Below are 21,206 nucleotides of genomic sequence, written 5' to 3'. Positions count from 1 at the left end.
GACCCTCTCTGAGAGAAGCCGTCTCAGCCACCCTCTTCTCCCACTGTGTCCCTCTGTCACCTCACAGTTCCCATCTGCCTTGTCCTGGAGCTATTTCTGGGTCTGTCTCTCTCTCTCTCCCTCCTTGTTGTGAGCTCCTGCAGGCCTGAGTCTGGCTCTGACTCATCGGTGTCCTCAGTACTCAGGTCAGGGCCTGGTGCTGCCAAACGGGCTGGATCACCCGTGAGCACCAAAGCAGGAGTAGAGTCCACGGTGAGGGGCCGGACCTCAGCTAGGCCACGTGTTCTACAGAAGCTGCGCATCTTCCCTATGGAGCCAGGCGGCGGGGCTGAAGGCAGCTCCGTATCCCAAGCTTGACACTGTGGATGAATAGAGGGAAGAGAGAAACAAAAGAGGCAGAGAAGGAAGAAAAAAGGTAGAAAGGAGAGAAAGCAGAGAAAAGGGGAGGGAGGAGAGAGAGAGAGAGAGAACAGGAAGGTAATTGGAAGGATGGGAGTTTGGATGGCAGGAAGAGAGGATGGACGGATGGACAGATCCACGTTTGCACGCATGAGAGGGGAAGGCTGTGATGGGCAGTGGTCCATGAAGGCTTCAGGGAAGAGACTGTGACTGGCTTGGGCTGGAAGGGAGACCCCAGAATGGTTTGAGCCACAGGTGTGTGCTAGGGAGGACCTGTCACTTGGTCCACAAGAAAGTGCTCCCCGCATCCAGCCCGTGGCCAACCAGATCCACTGACTCAGTTTCCCCTCCCCTGCCATAGAATGGAACTCTGGCATCAAGGAGCCGACCAAGGGTCGAGAGAGCCTCTTTCTCAGTCAGTGGCCCCAGAGCCGGAAGGACACCTGTGGTGAAGAGGGGTGCAGTGACCCAGTGGGCTCTGTGACCACGGCCCTACCAGCCAAGAAGCCTGCGTGGCCGGCTGAGAAGAACCTGCTCTATGAGTTTCTTGGGGCCACCAAAAACCCAAGCATGCAGCTAAAGCTTCGCAGCAAAGTGGAGGTGGACGGGCTGGAGTTGAAACGTAAGCTGGCCCTGCGCGGGGGGGGGGGAGGGGGGGCTGGAGAGGAAGGGGATTCCAGACACTCTTTTTTTTTTTTTTTAAAGATTTTATTTATTTATTTGACAGACAGAGATCACAAGTAGGCAGAGAGGCAGGCAGAGAGAGAGGAAGGGAAGCAGGCTCCCCGCTGAACAGAATGCCTGGTGCGGGGCTCGATCCCAGGACCCTGGGATCATGACCTGAGCCGAAGGCAGAGGCTTTAACCCACTGAGCCACCCCAGCGCCCCTTCCAGACACTCTCATAGCCCCGTGATGGCTCCGCCACCAAATGGCTGCCTCATCCAAGGGCCAGTCACTGGCTTTCTCTGGGCGTCTGTTTTTAAACTCATAGAATGGGGGAATGACTCTCTCCCATGTCCCTTATCAGTACTACCACTGCTAGAGGAATGCAGGTGAATTTTAGGGTCCCAGGGGGGCCACCAGGGGTCAGTTTGAATACAGCCCTGAGCCCGCATACCTCTATGCCCTCAAGTTGTTCAAGCCAAGGAAAAATCTATGCTTCAGATGATTCCTACACTGAGGTTATCCATGTCCCTCCTTTCTCTCCCTTACATCTGTCTCCGTCAAACCTCCTTTCCCCCAAAAGAGGTTCCTAAGGGGAAGTTGAAGCTCCATCTTTGACTCTAGAAGCCCACAGGACAGAGGGGGAGAATCAAGGATTCATATCCTAGAACAACCCAACCAGATCTCATCCATTCAGACTAATTTGGGGTCATACCATGTCGGTTATCTATAACCTGAGTAAGGTCCTCAGTGTGGCTAAGTGTATGTCCTCAGGGGGCTGCTACTTTAATAATTTGGTTAGTATGAATTCCAATGACATATAAATTGTTGGTATAAAACTGGATTTTTGTAAAGCACTGAGAAGCATTTGGTTTTCTACATGGGTGAACTATGGCTCTAGCAACCTGGTGTATTGTTTTCTCTTGATAAACCACCTCCTTTACTAGTGAATGGTGGAGAAAGAGCTCTAAGCCAGACCATGCTGGGATTCGCACCTCTTCCAAATCGGCCAGGTGTGTGCGAATGACGTTTTCCCGTAGTTGGAAAGTCCCCCACACTTTGAGGAACCCTCTTGGAGCTTAAAGGACCTGACATCTGAGAACATGAACCCCGGGGTGGCCCTGGTGCTGCGGGTGTGTTGGCCTCCTCCTTCCGCAGTCCCTGAGACACTCTCCTTCTCCTGTGATTCACAGTTAACCCACCTGTGACGGTGGCCGACAAGAGCAACCTCAAGTACACAGGGAATGTTTTCACCCCACGCTTTGCTACCGCCTTGACCTCAGCCACCCTGAACCAGCCACTCTGGCTCAACCTGAACTACCCGCCCCCTCCTGTCTTCACGAATCACTCTACCTTCCCGCAGTATCAGGTAAGTATCAGGTGAGTGAGAGGGTCCCTCACCTCTGCTTTGCTAGTGTTAACCTGTGAAGTGCTTGGGCTCCCAGCACGGGATGAGGGCATAGTCCTTGTTTCCTATCCACCTGCTGTGACTTCCTTTAGAGTTGGATGATGTGTGTCCTAGAGTACTTGGGACAGTCCCAGCTTTGGTCTTTTGTCCCAACATAATTATTCTAATCACCCCCTTTTCACTCCCAAGTGTTCTGGGGTGGATGCCAATCTACATGACCACCTTATTTAAAGGACATCTGAGTAGTCTTAGCTTGTACCAGCTCCCGTGGCCTGGCACGCATTCACGGTCTGGGGCTCCTAGCCTAAAGGGAGTTCGTGACCAGACACAAAGGGACGGTGAAACACAAGGAGCATGGCTTCTGGAAATTTTCCTCAGGGAACTTATTTATGCAGGAAAATGTAGTTTCTTTAGTCTGTCTATTAAGTCAATCTCCCTTCAGAGCTGCCGCCCACTGGACAGAAGGAGGAAAAAAAATCAAATCAATGTCCACTCTGGTTTAAACCTTAGTTCAATTCAGCAGCTTCAACAGTCCCTTTAGGTTGTGCTCAGTTTCTCCAGGATAGGTGCTCAGCATCTAAGATTTCTTGGTCTACTGGCCTCTGCCCCAGCCTCTCCAGAATGGCATGTAGGTGTATGTGCAGGATACACCAACTTGTACACTCAGATCCTTGGGGGCTTGCTGCCCTGGGCTGGCCCAGGAAAGCATGGAGAAGGCACACAGAGAAGACAATACACTTGCAAATTATCTCACCCAGTCTCTGTGTCCCTTCCCTCACTCCTTGGATCCCTGTGTCATCTCCTTTACAACAGAGCGGCAAGCCTTGGGCTTAGGTGTCCCCTGTGCAGAAGGCAGATCTTCTCTACCCCACATAGAGCCTCTCTGAGCTGGACCACCAGACTCAGCCCCAGAAGCTTAACCAGAAGCTCACAGAGTTCAGCGAAGTGTCTGTCTTTCTCTCTGATATTTTGTTTTCAAGCCTTTTTGTTTGTTTGTTTGTTTGCTAAAGAGGACAAGGGCCCACCCCCTCCCCCTGCAGGATGGAGAACCTCAAGCTGGGGCTGCCATGAAGCGTGATGGAGGGGGAGGCTAGGGTGAGTCAGTCCTGTATCTGTCTCGTCCTTTCTTAGGTCTTGAGAAAACTGCCCTGTTCGTGCCCTCATCTGTCCCCAGACCTCTTCTCCAGTGCTCCCCAACCTGGCGTTTCTGTGTTTGCCCCTTCACTCTTCAGTCCTTTACTTACCTACTCAGCGACCTGTTCTTTTTTATTTATATTTACTCGTTCATTGAAGTAATTTAAAAGCCTTGGCTCCACCCTAACCACCGGCTGGGCGTCGGCCAGGCGAGGGCGTTCCTAGATGACTGCGATGCCCAGAGTCCAGCACAGGTCAGGCACAATTCGCAGACCAGCACTATGACTTGCCCCTCAACCCGGGAAGAGAAGCAACCGCATCATTTTATACATTGTAAACTGATTCGCTCTAAGTGCACTCGGGGCTCAGCATATAAAGCAGGTGCACGCTGGCTCACGTTATAGAGTGGCTAAGAGCTCCTTGCTATGTCCATTGTCTCTGGCTTGGTTTTTTGGAGGGAGTGAGATTCGAATGTATTATCTGAGCATGAAGGTCCTTTGTTTTCAGAGATGCTGGTGTCTGCAGCTCATGGCTGCCTCTAAGGCTTCCTAGCCTTGGCTGGAGAAACTGACCCTCCCAGGTAGCGAGGGAGAGCAGGGCCATTTACCTTCTCACAGCTTCTCAGGATTTCATAATGCTGTCCAGCTTCAAGACGGCTCATCAAGGGGCCTGACATAATAAAAGGAAGGCAGGTTCTGGAACTGGAAGACTTGGGGTTTCAAGAAATCTGCTGTTTTCAAGCTGGGTGGCTCTGGGCAAGCTCAAGTTAGCTAAATGCTCTGAGCCTTGGTCTCCTCACTTGTGAAATGGGCTCGTAGCAATTAGCAGCAGCGATGGTGGCGGTGGCATGGACTCCGTTGTAAGGTTAATTGAGTCCACGGGTGAGAAAGGGCTTTGAAAAGTCTAAGGTATGATACAGATGTTGGTTTTTATTATTATTCAGCCCTGATTTTCGTAGGAAACAGGGTCAGGGAGCTCCACAGACCTTGAGGAGACAGAGAGGAGAAACAGGGAACGGTCTATCCTCGTCTCTTCTCTTGCGTGGCGTTAGGAATAAAGATGAGGTCCCAAATCCAATTTACTCAGAGCTCCACTGTGGAGTGACGCAGAGCCATGGAAGACTAAGTCCGCAGCACCAAGGACCTCTGGAGGCTCCTAGGCTGCTTCTTGGCATAAAGGAACTCTGTTCCCAGTTAAGGAGGGAAGGTAGAAAGGGGCCGTGACCTCAAGCAAAGAAGAATGAATGTTTATTTACCCTTGCTTGTGATTTTACAGAATTGCAGAATTGCAATATTGCAATTTGAACAACTAGAAATGTCCTGAAGGTCAGAGAGTGTGCCGCTCATACTGATGCGCGTGGTCCTGACTCCTGCAAACCCATCCAGGACGGAGCAGGGATGGGCGGCTCTTTGTCTTGCATGGGCCCCAGGGGCAGCCCAGCCCAGGTGTGGGGAGGACGGTGGCCCTGGGGAGTTGGCTGTGCACGCAGAGCCCAGGCTGACCAGGAGGGAGATGGGCACGTGGAACCTGGTCTCAGAGCTCGCCGTGCACCAGAACAGCTGCAGGGAACCTGCCTGTCTGTCTGACTATTCAGGTTTAAGCCCTGGCTGGGGGGGGGGGGGGCGCAGAGACCAGGCTGTGGTCATGGTGGTGAGCAGGGTTGCCCCGGGGCCGCAGGGCTTGCAGAGAAGGGGAACTGGTGCTCTGGCCGCAGGTAAAGGGGCTGGTGGCAGTGGGAGCAGCCTGACCACGGCCTGTGTCAGTCACCTGGGAGCAGAGAGCCAGGGCAGTCTCTGAAGGTTGTGTACACTCGGGGACCTGGACCATGGGCCCCATGTCAGCTCATGGGTGCTGAAGAAGTCATCAAGGGCACAGTGTCAGCCATCAGCACTTTGATAATTGGCACAAGCTGGCCCAGAATGTGGGCACCATCTTGGGGTTTGGAATCTTCTGGAAAGACATACTGGCCTGAGGGCTGCTTTGAGCTGTGTCTTAGGAGATAACTCTGAATTGTCAGGTAGAGGCAGTCTGAGCCTGGAGGGACTATGATCTGACCCCACCCACTCTAGCCAACTCTGTGTGTGTGTGTGTGTGTGTGTGTGTGTGTGTACACATGGGCGCCCAGGGCCGCCCCAGATGAAGTTCTGAATAAAGGTTCTACTTCCCATTCGGCTGAACTGGCCCGACCGTCTCTTCAAGGTGGGGGAGCAGTGAGCGATGCTGAAAATACCGAACATTCACAGAACCCTTGCTATGCGCTGGGCACAGTTCTACGCTGTTGGAGGCACTAACTCATTTATCTTCCTGCCGGTCCTCGTCATAAGGAGCAGACACGGGTGAATGTGTGGGTGTGCAGACACACATCTGCAGAGACCCAGCCTAATATTCCCGAAACGCACAGCGGTGGGTACGAGTGGAAGCACCCGTGTCGACATGCCGAAACAAACATGGAGGCAAACCAGCACACGCACACACGCAGAGGCTCATTGATGCCTCACGTCTTGGGGCAGGACTGCAGTCTGGGGAAAGGCACTTAGAAAAAGGGTATAGATAACAACAGAGATAATTTGGCTACCTTCACAGGCTCTACCTGTTTGAACACGTGTAATTTTATGGACAAGCGAAAAGAGGCTCAGAGACGTGAAGTGACTTTCCCAAGGTTACACAGCCACCAAGGGGGCGGATCTGGGATTCAAGAGACCATCAGATCCCTCTCCCCTTAAACACTCCCCCAAGAGGCTATGAAGCCTGCTCAGCAGGGGCTTCCTGTGTGGTGTGAGCTGTGCCTGCTCAGCCTGGTGAGGGGTCGATGGAGGGGTCTGGCTAGCAGTGTGGTGGGTCGGACTCGAGCAAGCTGGCAATCCAGGCATTGTGAGCAGGAAGCTGGGCCAAGTGGCTGCTGCTCTCTGGTGGGGAGCCCTTTGCCCCCACTGCGCTGAGCCTCCCCCTTCTCCCCGCAGGGCCTGTACCCGCAGCGAGCAGCTAGGATGCCCTATCAGCAGACCCTGCCTCCCCAGCTGGGCTGTTACTCCCGACAGGTGAGCACACAACCTCCTCACCTCTGTCCCAGCGCCATGAAGGCCTTCAGGTCAGAAGGACATCTGTTTCGTCGTCTTGGTCCAGCAGTCACTAGCCAGATTTACTGGCCCGCCCTTGGCCCCCGAGAACAGACACGAAGGCCAGCGTGCACTTGGAAACAAGCCTGTGTCCCTAAGTGTTAGATGCTGGTGCTTCCAGGGCCCTCACTGCATCCCAGCCCTTCTCCAAGGGGCTTTATCTGCATGAACTTCACAGCCACCCGGTGGAATAGGTTAGAGATGAAGAAACCGAGGCACAGAGAGATTAAGCAACGTGTGCAAGGTCATAAAGTTAACATACTAGTTAGCTTTTGCTGTGGTGACAGACAGCCCCGATACCCCAGAGACTTTCAACAATAAATACTTATTTTTCCTTCACAGGTCTGTGGGTGGGTTGAGCTGGGCTGGGATTGGGTTCAAGCCCATTTCACGGGTCTCCCTTTGGGGACCAGGCTGAAGACAGAGTAGCTTTTGCTCCTGCCTCGGGTGGGTGACAGGAGAGCTGGAGAGGTGAGCAGCAACACCCACTGCTTCTGGAAGCATCAGCTTGGAGCTAGCACATGGCAGCGTGCACCTGCCTTCTGTTGGCCAAAGAAAACCACATGGTTTTGCCCAGCATCGGTGGGGCCAAGGACTCCTCTCCCTCTGGGTCAGTTTGTTAGTTAAAATAGAAGACATCCAGTTAAATGGTGAATAAAGTTTTGGTATAAGGAAGCCCCCAATATTGTATGGGTCCTTGTTATATGGAAAAAATGATTTGCTGTTTATCTGAAATTCACACCTAACTGGATGTCTTTTTTATTTGTTTGTTTGCTAAATCTGGCACCCCCCACTTCCACGGGTAAGCCAGGAGAGGATATCTGCTTGAAAATTACACGAGGACAGAATCGGGGTCTGACCTTGGGCAGCCTAACTTCAGAGTCCATGCTGCCAACGACCATGGCTTGTTGCCTCTTGTACACACATACACAAAAACACAGAATCAGAATAAAGCCGCAGAGACAGACACACACATACAGAGACACAAAGGAAGACGTAGGTCTATGCTTGCCACTAAGCGGCACACATGTGTATTCAGAGACAGTGAAAGTCTTGGGGCAGATATGGGGGTGTGAGGGGAGAGGCTGACACTGCACTGCGTCTCCAGGCAGGTCTTGCCCCTGCTCACACACAGGTGGACAGAAGCCATGCTCAGACTCACACCCCTACGCCTCTTTTCTCCCCTCAGGGAGCAAACTGTACCTCTGACCTGAAGTATGTTGGAATGTTCCAGAGGGTAGAGAAGAGCCCACAGGTACAGGTTACTTTATTAAGTGAGCCGGAGCTACTTTTTTAATAGTAGGGGCTGTGTGGCGTCAAGAAAAATAGAGACGAGAGACAGCCTGGCTCCCAGGGTCTCCCCAGTTACCCCATTTCACAAACAACAATACGTCCCCCTAGCTCCAGAGGCAGCATGTTGAGACAACCTTACATTTGTGCGTGTATCTGAAAAAGGTAATATAAGAACATGGTACAAAATTAAAAAATGAAAATTCTCAGAGGCAGCTGCTGTTGCTGGTTCCTTGACCAGCAGGAACAGGTCCTGTTGCTGTTGCAGGACCCTTCCAGGGACATCTGTTTATACCAACCTTTTGTACAGATGTGGCTTTCTGGGCACACTATTCTGTCATTGCTTTTGCCAGCAAAGTATATCCCAGACATGGTTCCAGAGGGACATTTTTTATGGTGTCTACCAGTTACACGGAGTTAAGGACACATCCCTCCAGAAGCCTTGTGCGAGCTCCAGGACCTGCTTCTCTTTCCTGTCAATCCCCTCCCAGACCCAGAACTCCGCCAGCCCCCCATTTTCTGCCATTTCTGTGTCTGTCCTGGGAGGTACCTTCCTGGGTTCTCTCTGCGAGGTCTTGGCTCTTTTGGACCTTTAGCTCATCATCTTAGGGTTTGGGGGCCCACATCCAGCATCATCAGGTCCTACCTGTCCCCCGGGGGAGACATGAGGAGGGCCCAGAGGGAGGGACTTGGGCTTCTGAAGGGAACAGGTGTTGAGGTGCGGTTCAGGGCACGGGTACCAGTCTCACATCTTGGGGGTTCCGACCGCAACTCAGACACTTGGAGCACGCAGTATGCAAGGTCAACTTCTCTGAACCTCATTTCCTCATCTCTAGAGTGGAAAGACCTGTGGTCCTGCCTCACAAGCTATTTGGAGTTTAAATGAGAGCACCCATAGGAAGGGACTGGTCTGCCCTGAGCCTTTGTGTTTTTTGGTTTTTGTTTTTGTTTTTTAATTAGATAAGAACATGCAGGGTGAGAGAAGGCTGTCAGTGTGCTGAGTCCCTCAGAAGCTTGGACCCCAGACTCTGGCTTTTAAAGAGGAATCCCAGAACTTTCCCCAGTTTTGTTGGAAACTCCCTTCAGCATCCAGGAGGATGGATGTCAGCTCCATACACGAGAGGGTTTTCTGACATTTGGAGCTGTCAGTAGTAGAATACAGTGCCTGAGATGTAATGAGCTCTCCATCATTTAGGGTATGCCCTTTCTCCTAGACTCACACTGTACAATACTGCAACCACTAGCCACATGTGGCTATTTACATTTGAATCGAGTAAAATGTATAATTCAGTTCCTCTGGTTCACAGTAGCCACAGCTCAAGTGGTCAACTAGTAGACTTGTGGGCCTGGCGGCTGCCCTACCAGACCAGGCAGACAGAATATTCCTATCACCTGGCACAGGCATTTCCACTGAGCTGGGCTGTCTTGGTCTTGGAGTCTGTTGAGATCCTGAGGTAGAAGCCAGGGATATAGAAATCTCAACAGCCTTTTTTTTTTTTTTTTTTTTTTTTTTAAAGATAGTAAAAGACTTAAAAATGAACAAGGGCTTTTTGGATGGTTATTGACAGAGGAAGAGGTAGGGAGGCAGGCCAGAGAATGGAAATAAAATTTATTTGCTCTTTGTTATGTACCAGTCTCTGCTTTTATCAACCGACTCAATCTCCATAGAGTGAAGGGAATGTTTGCCCATTCTATAGATGATGAAGCTGAGGCCCAGACAAATTAAGCATCTTGCCATTCAGATAGGAATCTGAGTCTTGGGCTTTTGCCATCCCAACAGGGTGCCTTATAGACACTACAGTGACTAAGGGGCACAGGGGCTGAGGCGGGGGGGTGCCAGGATTGGGGTTGGGGTTAGAGCCAGGAACTGGAGGTTTGGAAGCAGTGGGCTCTGCGGGACCCAGCCCCTCTCTCGTCTCTGACCTGCAGGTGACACCATACAATCCACAGCAGATGGGACAGCAGATTTTCCGCTCTTCCTACACTCCCCTGCTGAGCTACATTCCCTTCGTCCAGCCCAACTATCCGTACCCCCAGCGGACACCTCCGAAGCTGTCCACCAATCCCCGAGACCCTTCCCCCATGGCAGGAGATGGGCCGCAATACCTCGTCCCCCAGGCATACGGGTGAGTCCTCAGCTCACACTGTAAGTCCACCCTGGGCCCTGAAGTCTGCCGGGGAGGGCAGGGGAGAGGAGCATGCCTGGTGGGCCTCACGGGTGCATTCTCTGTGCGTATGTTCTGTGGCTGAGGGGAGGGAGGAGACCTGTGCCGGTCAGAGGCTCTGGGGGTCCTGGAGAGACCTGGTATGGAGGTGAGGCTGGCCCAGGATTTGCTGGGCCCCTGGTGTAGGCCCACGATGGGGCCGGGGCCCCACAGACTGGCTGCAGAAACGTAGGCACACTAGTTGGCCGTGGACAGCAGGTACACTCTCTAGCAGGTGGCAGGTGACGGAGCATGACCCATCCGCCTTTGCCCGTTTGATTGGTTTACAACAGGACACGGCTGAGTAATCTTCTTACAGCTCCCTCCCCTGGCCCCCCTTACTGCACCCTGAGCTCCTTCCCAAGCTAATCTCTCCAATATCCCATTGACTTTGTAACAGGCCCTGCGGAAGGGGCTTCCCGGGCTTATCACGGCTGCTCATGCTTTCCCACCAAAGGGCCCCAAACAGCAGAGGACAGGGACTTCGCAGCAAGCAGCCAACACACACTCAGCATTTTAGCTGAAAATTCCACACAAATTTTACATGCTGGTCAGCCATAAATTAATGTTCCTTGTCTCGATAGAAGGGCACACAGTCGCTCATTCCCACCCACCCAATCTTCAACTCGTATTCAGGCTCCGAGAGGCAGGCCGCGTCCCTCCTGAAGACCTGAGCCTCACACACCCTGGGGAAGCTGTGCCCCAGTTTGAGGAACTGAGCTGATAGGGTGAGGGACAAATCCCCCAGCCTGACGTGGATTCCCTTCCTGTCCACCTCCCTGTCACAGACCCTCAGTGTGACGTCACCTAGGTCTCCCCAAACTCTCATCTTCTCAGTGTTTCCCCTGAATGCCTTGTAAGAGGATTACATGTTAGAAAAAGGTTTCCAGAGTCGGATCTGTTTGGGCAAAGCTGTGAGAAACAAAGATAAACAGGTTTCTTAACCACTGGCATTCTCAAGACTCTTGAATTTCTCAAGGTTCATAGAAGACGTTCACGGGGGTGGTCGATAGTGTTATTTGAACATGAAATCCATGACTCCTTTTCTTTCCTTTTTTTCCTTTTTTCCTTTTCTTCGCTCCCCCTCATACCTTCTTTCTTTTCTCCTTCCCCCTCTTTTCTTCCCTTTTCCTGTGCAGGTTATCAGGGTGCATTTCCTCCAACCCCCCTGGAAAGCTCTGTGTTAGTTCATGTGGTTAATATGAATGTAGCCTGAGGGCATCCACAGATGCCTAGGACACGGTCCTTCCCTTCAGAGACTGAGAGGGGATGAGACGTGGGCACAACCTTGTTCTGGGAGAAAGAATAGAGACGAGAGACAGCCTGGCTCCCAGGATCTCCCCTAGTCACCCCATCCCACAAACAGCAATACGTCCCCGTCTCCCTAGCTCCAGAGCGAACATGGTCCAAGGACAGAGGGAGCACTCCTGCTGGGTGGTGTGCAGGGGCTTTGCATGGCGGGAAGGTTTCAGGGAGCAGCAGCTGGAGGAGGGTCCATCCCTCAGATGGGAAAGTGTGCAGCACGCTTAAGGCCTGGGGAACAAAGGCGTCTGCTTGAAGTATTCGATTTATCCCCGAAAAAGGTGGAAAATAGGATTAGAAAGGGAGATTGGGTTTGGATATTAAAGACAGACTGGTAGGCCTGGGATCCCATGCAGATGGGTGCAGTCTGGAGTGCATGGATGGGCTGGAGGGGAGGAAATGGGAGGCAAGACAGGGTCTATAGCAGAGGTTCTCGCCTCCCTTGGGGGTGCGACTATACGAGACAGCAGTGGAATCAAGACCTGTCCCCAACAAGTCCCATTCCACGCCATGACACCGGGCCCGAGGGAGGCGAGACTGCAGAAGCCAGAACTGGTTGTGCCGGGGAGGGGGTGTGGCCGCAAGTCTCATCAGTCAGCAAGTGCGAAGCACTGTTGGGGAGCTGAAGAGCGGAGGGTCCACACCTGTCTCTGGCTGCCTGCAGAGGGGCAGGAAGAGGAAAAACGTGGCAAGGGGCTGAGAAAGGAGCTGTCTGGGGAGTGGGAGAGAGCCTGGGGTCTGCCAGAGACAAAGTGGGCACAGGAGTTCAGTGACATATGGGAGAAGTGGTCAGCAGGGTGGGCTAGTGGCCCAAGAGGTTGAGAAGGTCAGGAAATCAGAAAAGTGAGGCAAGGGGGGGTTTTAGGTCCATGTCCCCCCAAAGGATGATTTGTTCTAGGCAGCTTTTCCTGGAGGGAAGGAACAAGGCAAAGAACTTCCTTCTCTCATTCCAGGGAAAGAAATACACAGTAAGGAAATAAACAACCACACACATGTCAGGTGTGGGGGGTAAGGGAGTGAGAGAATGAAGGGATGTCTCCTGAGCTGAGATATGAATGAAATGAGATGACAGATTTGGGTGAGGAGCGCTCTCGGCAGTGTCCCCAAGGTGTGGAATGTAGCCAGAGCACGGTGAGTAGGAGAGGGAGTGGGTGGAATTGAAATCAGAGAGGAAGCAGGGCCAAACTAGATAGGACCTGGTGGGCATGGTGAGGAGTTTTCTTTTAAGCACAGTGGGGAGCTATTATAGCTTTTACACTGCTGAGGACATGTTCTAATTCTCTGTCTAAAGAAGATGACGTTGGCCAATGTACAGAGCCTGGACTACAGGGCAAGAGCTGATGCAGGGACTCAGAATAGGAGCCCTGACAGCTATGGGATAAAGAGGTGCTGGTGGGGGGCCCCCGGGGGGCGGACAGTCAGCTGAGTATCCAACTCTTGGTTTCAGCTCAGGCCTCAGGTCCTGATCTCAGGGTGGTGGGATTGAGCCCTGTGTTGAGTTTTGCATTAGGCTCCCTGTTTGGTGCAGAGTCTGCTTGTCCCTCTCCCTCCCCCTTTGCCCCTCTCCTTCTGCTCCTCCCCCTACTTCTCCCTAAAATAAAGAAGTAAATAAATCTTAAAAGGTGCTGGTGGTGTAGACGAGGGCAGAGACTGTGGGAAGGAGATAAGTGAAAAAATCTGGAGTATTTATTTTCTTGGTCAAATTGATAGGACTTGATGGCGGGAAAGAGAAAAAAGTCAAGCATGATTCTTCAGTGTTTTATTTGAACAAGTGGAAATGCCAAAATACTAAGGTCAAGGGCACCTAGGGACTCAGTTGGTTAAGAGTCTGCCTTTTGCTCAAGTCATGATCCTGGAGTCCAGGGTTTGAGCCCCGAGTCGGGCTCCCTGCTTGGCGCGGAGTCTGCTTCCCCCTCTGCCTCTAATCCTGCTTGTGCTCGCTCCTGCTCACTCTCTCAAATAAATAAATAAATAAAATCTTTAAAATAAAAAAATAAACAAAATACTAAGGTCAAGATGACTAGCGAAGGGTCTGTTGATGGGGTTTGGTTTTGGATATGCGAAGTTGGAGATGTCCATTAAACATATGAGTGGGGTTGCTTCTAGGCAGGTGGATATGTGAGTCTGGGGCTCAGAGGAGAGGCTGGGGCTGGCAATGTACATTTGGGAGTCATTAGCATATAGATGATATTTAAAGGCATGGGATGGAATGAGATGGCCCAGGGAGCATGTGTGCATGGAGAACAGATGAGGACCAAAGACTGAGCCCTGGGGTTCCTACATGTAGGGAGCTTGGGGAAATGTGGAGGACCCAGCAGAGGATCCAAGAGGGAGTGTTAGTGAGGTGAGAGAAGAAATAGGCGACTGTGGGGAGGGATCACAGAGCGATGTGGGCACCGCTGGCTGGGACCCAGTGAGTATGGAGTATGGCAGTGGTGTCCAGGGTTCTCAGTTCTGTGGGTGGAAGAGGTCTAGCAGAAGTTGCACTGGGCAGGAAGCATGCAAGGGCACTGAGGGTGAGTGTAGCCTTGGAGACAAGCAGGATCAGGAGCAAAGAACAAACCAAGAAACTAAACTAAATGAAGAGGGAGAGGAAGGAGCCTGTGGCTCTCAGGGAAGGGGGTCCCAAGCCCTCCCCTCCCTCTGTCAAATCAATTGTGTACATTCATGGGGGAGGATAATCATGCAGTTTATCTTCCAAACAATGACAAGTTTGAGAGTGGAAAGGAGCACAAATAATAATCACCCCATAAATGCCAATGTAGAAACTGTTGCAGGCAAACCAGGACAGTTCGCCATGCTGAAGTGAGTTCCAGCTTTTCCTCTTCCTCCAGGAAGCATTCCTTGATAACTCTAGTCCATGGAGTTGCCTCTTCTCCTGGCCTTCTAGTGGACATCCTGTCTAGACCATGCCCTTGGCAGGTGAACCCATCAGGAATTCCCAACCTGAATGGCCTAGATGCGGGGGGCATGGCAATCAGATATGAGGTGTGTCCTGAGTTTTGGTAATAATTACCAAAAATTATTAAATGCTGAAGTATGGGTTCCGGTTTTTATTTTGTAAATCAGACCCGAATCCAGGGTATCCCTGTATTAACATGACTTTCAATCAGTTCTTTTCCAATATGAGTTCCAGAAGAGAAAAGAGATGGGATTACAGCCAGGATACTTGTTTACAAGGCACCTGCCTTGTGCCGCATCCTGAGCTGGGCCCTGGGCATAAAGCGGCAAACAGTCCAGATAATGTCCCTGCTCTCCCGGAATTTATTTAATGAGAAGGGAATCAAACCAACCCAAAGCCTAGCTTTCCCATGCTACTTACAGTGAGCGACAGATACCATACCGGCTGAGGCATTCCAAATTAATGCGGTGGTTTCCCTCCCCCACCCCCTCCCGTTTTTGTTTCATTAATTCATGGGAGGGTGTGGTGAATGTGAAATCTTCTGTAATATGCATCTGCCCAGCTGAAAAGGGGCTGAGAATCCCTGGAATAGACGAAATCTAGCCATTTGCCCTGTTGCGATTTGTACTGAGCTCTGTTCCCATTCATTCAAAACATCCTAGCAGATGGGTGAAGAAATTGCTGTAGGATCCCAGAAGTGTGAGTAAATGATTCCATCTGGAGAGGTCAGGGAAGAGGTCACAGAGGAGATGGCTTTTGAACTCTCTTTTGAAGTATGAACAGCAGTGGTGTTAGGGGTAAAAAGCAGAAGTGTGCACATTTCTATGCTTAGAAGATGAGGCTCAAATGCTCTCAGCTTTTTGTTCCTTGAGGATCTAAGCAAAGTTCCAGTCATGCAGTGATGTCTCAATGCTTATTCCTTGCACTGGCATTTATTTATTTATTTATTTGAGATCTTATTTATTTACTTGACAGAGAGAGATCACAAGTAGGCAGAGAGGCAGGCAGAGAGAGAGAGGAGAAAGCAGGCTTCCTGCGGAGCAGAGAGCCCGATGTGGGACTCGATCCCAGGACCCTGAGATCATGACCTGAGCCGAAGGCAGCGGCTTAACCCACTGAGCCATCCAGGCACCCTGCACTGGTATTTAAATGGGGAACCTGACTTAGCTGATAAGGGGAGAGGGACCCCTGGAATTGTCTAGACTCTGGGATCTCACACTGGGACATGGCCCTGAGTTCTGTGATGTTGTGAAATTCCTGAAGGGCATACCTGGCCTTCCTGGGCAGGTAGAATGGCTTTAGGCCCATAAGTAAGGGGCTCAGATCCAGAGAGGCTCCCTGCTGTGTGGTCCTGGAGATGGAGAGAACACTAGGCCTGTAGAGGCAGTCCCTACAGGCTGCCAAGGGCTCCTTTTCCTAAGGAAGTGACAGAAGAAGCTCTTTATTGTCCTCCAATTGTATCATTTTAATATTTTATTTTTCCAGAACCAAATCTTTTTTTTTATTATGCTAAAGCATTTAGCCTCCACGCCTGTCATGCTCTTTCTAGTTTGTGACAGCCACAAAATTAACATAGTACTTTTCCTAATATCTTTGCTAACATCAGGAGTTCCATCACAACGTCTGTCTTCTTTCTCTTCCAGGTTTGGCTCGACGGCTGGCGGGCCCGTGATGAACAGCCCATATTTTTCCTCCAGTGGGAATGGCATAAATTTTTAGATGATCTTCTCTCCTCCCTCCTCCTACCTTAGCCCTTGGGTGAGGGCTAAGTGCTCTGGAACTCTGGATTCTGTAATAACGTGGCCTGAGGTTTGGAAAGCCAAGGTTCCAACCAGGTCACAGGCAGAAAACAGCAAGACCAGACTCAACTATTGACCAACTCTCTCACACACACAGGCCCTCTCACATACACCACATGCTGCACACCTCACACGCACCTCCCTCATAGACATACTCACCTGCTCAACCACATATGTACCTGTAGTTAGCTGACATGAGTGATGTTTGTTTTTGTTGTTTTTGGTAAAGTAGAAGTAAGACACTTAATTTTAGAAAGTTTGTATTTTATGATAAAAGTGTGAGCTGCTTGAAATGGAGTGTGCCTGCTTATTTTTGTCATGCTCTGTGTCATCTTCACTGCTCATTTCCCCCATGCATGAGACACAACATTGTGTCTCATGTTGACGGGAGACAACAGGCTGGAGTCCTCAAGCACTGCTGCATAAATACGGGACCCTAGGGGTCATAAATGTAAGGGCTAACCTCTTTTTTTGTGACCTGCTCACTTCTCAGCATTCCAGTTCCTATATCACAGGAGTGGACATAAAAGGAAAGCACCCTCCTTAGGGGGCTGCTTTATAGGGAAAAAATCTCTCTTGGACACAAGTTGGGAAAATGTGACCTGGGAATCAATTCCAAAAACAATCTGGAATGGGGTAGACTATATCCAAAGATTGTATATCAATGCCAAGCTCCAGGCCATTCTCAAAACTGTGAGTGAGAGCACTGCCCTTGGATCTATCTCAACCAACTTTTATCAGTGACTTGAATAAGGCTGTTGAAAGCATCCTGACCACATGTGTGGAGGACACAAATCTTGGGGGAAAAGATGGCCTCAACTGGTAATAGCATGTGGTAAGCTCTCTTACACCCATGGCTCAGGTTCCCTGAGCCTGTACAAAGCCATAGAATTGTTCTCTCCATGGTGGTCCAGACAGCCCCATGTGTCAGCCTTTGACAGATTCTAACAAGATGAAACTAAACAGCAAGTTAATGTAAGACCTACTCTTGGGTCAAAAAAATAAGTTATGCACATAAAAGATGGACCAACAGTATCAGTTCTAAGTTGCTCTATTACCAATCCTATTAGTTATCTGAAAGCTCAACCCCACCCTGACTAGTCCAGTCCTGATACCAATGACAGCCTGGAGTCTAGAAATCACTGACGTCTCAGGACCTTTAGTCCTGGGCCCACAGGAGCATTTCTCCTGCCCTCACAGTATGACACCATTGGCCTCACTGACCTTTCCTTCTGGGAACCTGGAAATCAATTTCTCCTCTAAATTCTCTTAGGACTTAGGCCCTCTCTCTTTCTCTGTGGTCTGAGTCAGGGATTCTTCCCAAGTTCTTTAGCCCCTGTGCCCAAGGCTATACCCAATTTCTAGTATATTTTATTTATTTTTGATTTCCTTGGTCAAGAGTCTAGATTCTCCATGGTGTCTGAGAGAGACACTAATCACCTAGGAATTCTGACAAATTCAAGAGCCCTTTTCTTTCCTGAAAGTCTTCCTCATATTGTCTCTCCAGGTATTAACCACAGGCAGGACCACAGTTTACTACCCTCTCTTGATCTCAGACTGTTTGGAGGCAGGAGGGAGTAAAAGAAAAAGCATTGACTTGCCCTTAGCCAGACCTGGGTTCTAAGCCACTTTCTAATGTTGACCTTGAGCAGAGAACTCAATCTCGCTAAGCCTCAGCTTTATTAATGACAATGTTAATAGTTGTGGGGATTAAAAGATAATGTAGACTTAATATAGATTTAATGTGTACTTAATTCAGACTTGTGGTTTTACAATGGTGAAGATGTTTCTGTCCCTTTTCTCTTGAAATTGCCCCCCAAATAGGAAAGAGAGCAAAAAAAACCTATACAAACTCCATTCTCAGTGAAACCAGGAGAAGCCAGCAATCTCATCCACTATCTACAAAGTTGGAAATGGGATAGGGGAATGGTAAACACCTCAGTGGAGCAAGGGAAGATTGTGTTGAGATGCCTGCTGAAGGAGACAAGAAGCAAACAATTCCTCCTGCAGAATTCTGAAGGTCTCAGGAGGTGTTGGGTGCTGGACACCATGGAAGAAAGTGGGGCTGGAGAAGGATGAAAGTGAGGAGGTGATATAGGAGGTAGCTTCTATCCCAGCCTCACAAAGTCAGGGGCCATGGACAGTTCTATAGAAGACTGAGGTATTTTCTCCAGGAAAACTTGGAGACCATACGTAAGGATTGTGGAGCTGAGAGTCCAGATGGAAAATAGTTAATAGGAATGGACAATCTCCAAGAAAGAAATGAATCAAAACAAAGGTAAAGTGAAACCAAAAAAAGAGAGACCATAATATTCTCAGGGAGATAAGATAGTACATTAAAAAAAAAAAAAGACAATATGCCATATACTTATTTTTAAAAATCAGAACAAGAAAGTGCTTTTGAAATTAAAACGGTGATAGTTGATGTTTTTCAGTGAAGAGAGTTGGAAGCTAACATCAGAAAGATCTCACGGAAAAAAGAACTAAAAAAAGACACAAGGATGGATTATAGGAGATAATACATGGGAAAACGAGAGAATCAGTCTAGGACACCAGATATCTGCCTAACGAGAGTTCTACGCAGAATAACAAAGATAGAGGGGAGGGTGGTACTAACAGAAAGACACCAGACTATCATATGGTTTCACTTATTTGTGGAGCATAACAAATAGCATGGAGGACATGGGGACTTAGAGTGGAGAAGGGAGTTGGGGGAAATTGGAAGGGGAGGTGAACCATGAGAGACTATGGACTCTGAAAAACAATCTGAGGGTTTTGAAGGGACGGGGGGTGGGAGGTTGGGGTACCAGGTGGTGGGTATTATAGAGGGCACGGATTGCATGGAGCACGGGGTGTGGTGCAAAAATAATGAATACTGTTATGCTGGAAATAAAAATAAATAAATAAATAAAAAAAAAAAAAAAAGAAAGACACCAGAAAATTTCCCAGATAAAATGGTCCAGACTGGCGCTGAGCAAAATGAATAAAAAAGAACTATTCCAAGTCATATCACTGTAAAATCTCAGAATACCAAGGATAAAGGCAGGATTGTAATAATTTCAGAAAAGCCCAATCACATACACATGTGCAAGAATCAGAATGGCATTGAATTCCTCAACAGTAGCATGGTGAACCTAGAAGATCCCAGGACAAAGTTGTCATTACTTTGATTGGAAATGATTTTTGACCTAGAATTTTAAAACTCAGTTTTTATCATACAGATAGAAAGGAGTTGGTTTTAGACATGTAAAGTTTCAAAAATATTACCTCTTTCCACACTTGTCAATAAATTAAGGGAAGATGTGCTCCACTAAGACAAGTGGGTAAGCCAGAAAAGAGGATCCAGAATCTGGGAAGCAGGTAGCCAATGGAATGTGAGCAGGAGGGAGGCTAAGGAGGCATCCGAGGTGGTGAGAGAGGAAGGTCTCAGCTAAGAACCATGCAGTAGAGCCTGGGAAACCACCGCCACCTGTCCAGACAGCAGCAGGAAGCTGGAGACCTAAGAGAGGAGGTATGTCCATGAGGGGTCTGAGAGGCTGGGGAAAAAGAGAACACCAGATTATCCTGACAGAGTTGACCATGTGGAACATTATACTGAGAGTTGTTTTATAGCGGTTGCGGGGGGTGGGGTGGGGAGACTTAGCTGTAAAGTGAAAAATGAAACAATTTTAACTTGGGAGTGGACAATATTTATGTGGTCATAATAATAAAAAGCTCAATTATAGACTTCACCAAAAATTGTGTTATAACTATAGTGGAAGGATGGAGGGGAAAAGAGAGGTGTGAATAAAGCTAAAATCCTCACTTAACCACAAGAGGAAGTCACTATGTAATACCTAAAATGGATGATTCCAGAGAGTAGAATTCCCATAATTATCTAGAAATGTGGAGGAAAATCCCAAAATGAAGTGTCAGCCTTGAAACTCCAGGACTTCAGGTTCCCCAAAGCTCCCTCCTGGGGAAGGCACCCCATGGTGCCTTTGTGTTATTCATTCCTCCATGGACAGGATTTCCATTTGGCACCAACCCCACATCTCCCCCCTTCTTCCTTAGTAATAGAATATCTCTTTTCAGATTAGCACATGGCCACCCAGAATATGTGACTTCGTTCTAGCCAAAAGAGATGTAGGCAAAGTGTTTTGTGTGATTTCTGGAGGTCAAAGCTATAGGATGAAGTGGGTAGGTAGAGCAAGAAGATGGAAGGAGAGAGCCTTTAATAGTGGAGGTTCCAGGCCAGTGCTGGCGTGTCTGTTCCCAGACATGCCATGTGAGAGGAAAATGCTTATGTGAGAGGAAAATGAACACCTTTTAAAAACCACCGTTATTTAGATTTCTTTCCTACATAGCCAAACCTAATACTAATTCACATACTCAAAAATGAAGTAACACCATTTCTTCAAAAGGGATTTTTTTTGTTCTACTATTAAGTGTTTTTGAGTTCAGTTTATGTCAAACTTTCCACCCATCTACCCACCCATCTATTCCCCATCCATCCAACCATCCATCCATCCATCCATCCATCTATCCATCCATCCATCTATCCATCCATCCATCTATCCATCCATTTACTCAGTCACCACTTAGAATTTATTGACTACCTCCCTAGTACATTGGGCATGATCCAGGTGCTCAGTTACGTAGTTGGACAATCATATTCTCTGCCATCACAGAGCTAGCTGACTATAAAGAAAGAAAAATTTCCATCAAGAAGGTTTTCCTTGTCACAGTCATACAACCTAGCAGTTCCCAGAAAGAGGAGAAAATTGACTTAGTGTGGTCAGTCTCATACATGAAATGTATTCACCAGTTGTTCCACTTTACAAGGAGAAAAGCAGGCCTAGAGAATGCAAAAGTAGTCGATGTACATTTTAGGGGATTGCATCTTTTTATCAAATGAATGAGACCAAGTTTTCACCATTAAGTTAGGGCCCAGCCCAGACAGGAGACAGAGACACTTCAGTTATTTATTTTTTTTTAAAGATTTTATT

The 21,206-nt window shown here is 49.1% G+C and overlaps 1 protein-coding gene across 2 annotated transcripts in view; it reads left to right on the top strand.

Moving 5' to 3' along the window:
- C10H1orf94 (chromosome 10 C1orf94 homolog) overlaps positions 1–16,500 on the top strand; it is a 40,088-nt gene extending 23,588 nt beyond the window's left edge. Inside the window, exons 3-8 of one of the 2 annotated variants that reach the window (XM_032302231.1) lie at positions 761–1,021; positions 2,257–2,432; positions 6,566–6,643; positions 7,911–7,976; positions 9,941–10,137; positions 16,063–16,500. In XM_032302231.1, coding sequence (XP_032158122.1) covers positions 761–1,021; positions 2,257–2,432; positions 6,566–6,643; positions 7,911–7,976; positions 9,941–10,137; positions 16,063–16,138 — 854 coding nt within the window. In that variant the 3' untranslated portion in view covers positions 16,139–16,500. The remainder of the gene's footprint in view (positions 1–760; positions 1,022–2,256; positions 2,433–6,565; positions 6,644–7,910; positions 7,977–9,940; positions 10,138–16,062) is intronic. The other variant, XM_032302232.1, reaches the window with a different exon arrangement.
- The last annotated feature ends 4,706 nt before the right edge of the window (positions 16,501–21,206 follow it).

This window comes from Mustela erminea, chromosome 10 (assembly GCF_009829155.1).
Source record: "Mustela erminea isolate mMusErm1 chromosome 10, mMusErm1.Pri, whole genome shotgun sequence".
Lineage (NCBI taxonomy): Eukaryota > Metazoa > Chordata > Mammalia > Carnivora > Mustelidae > Mustela > Mustela erminea.
The sequence above is the reverse complement of the archived record's forward strand: the minus strand, read 5'-3'. Positions and strand labels throughout refer to the sequence as shown.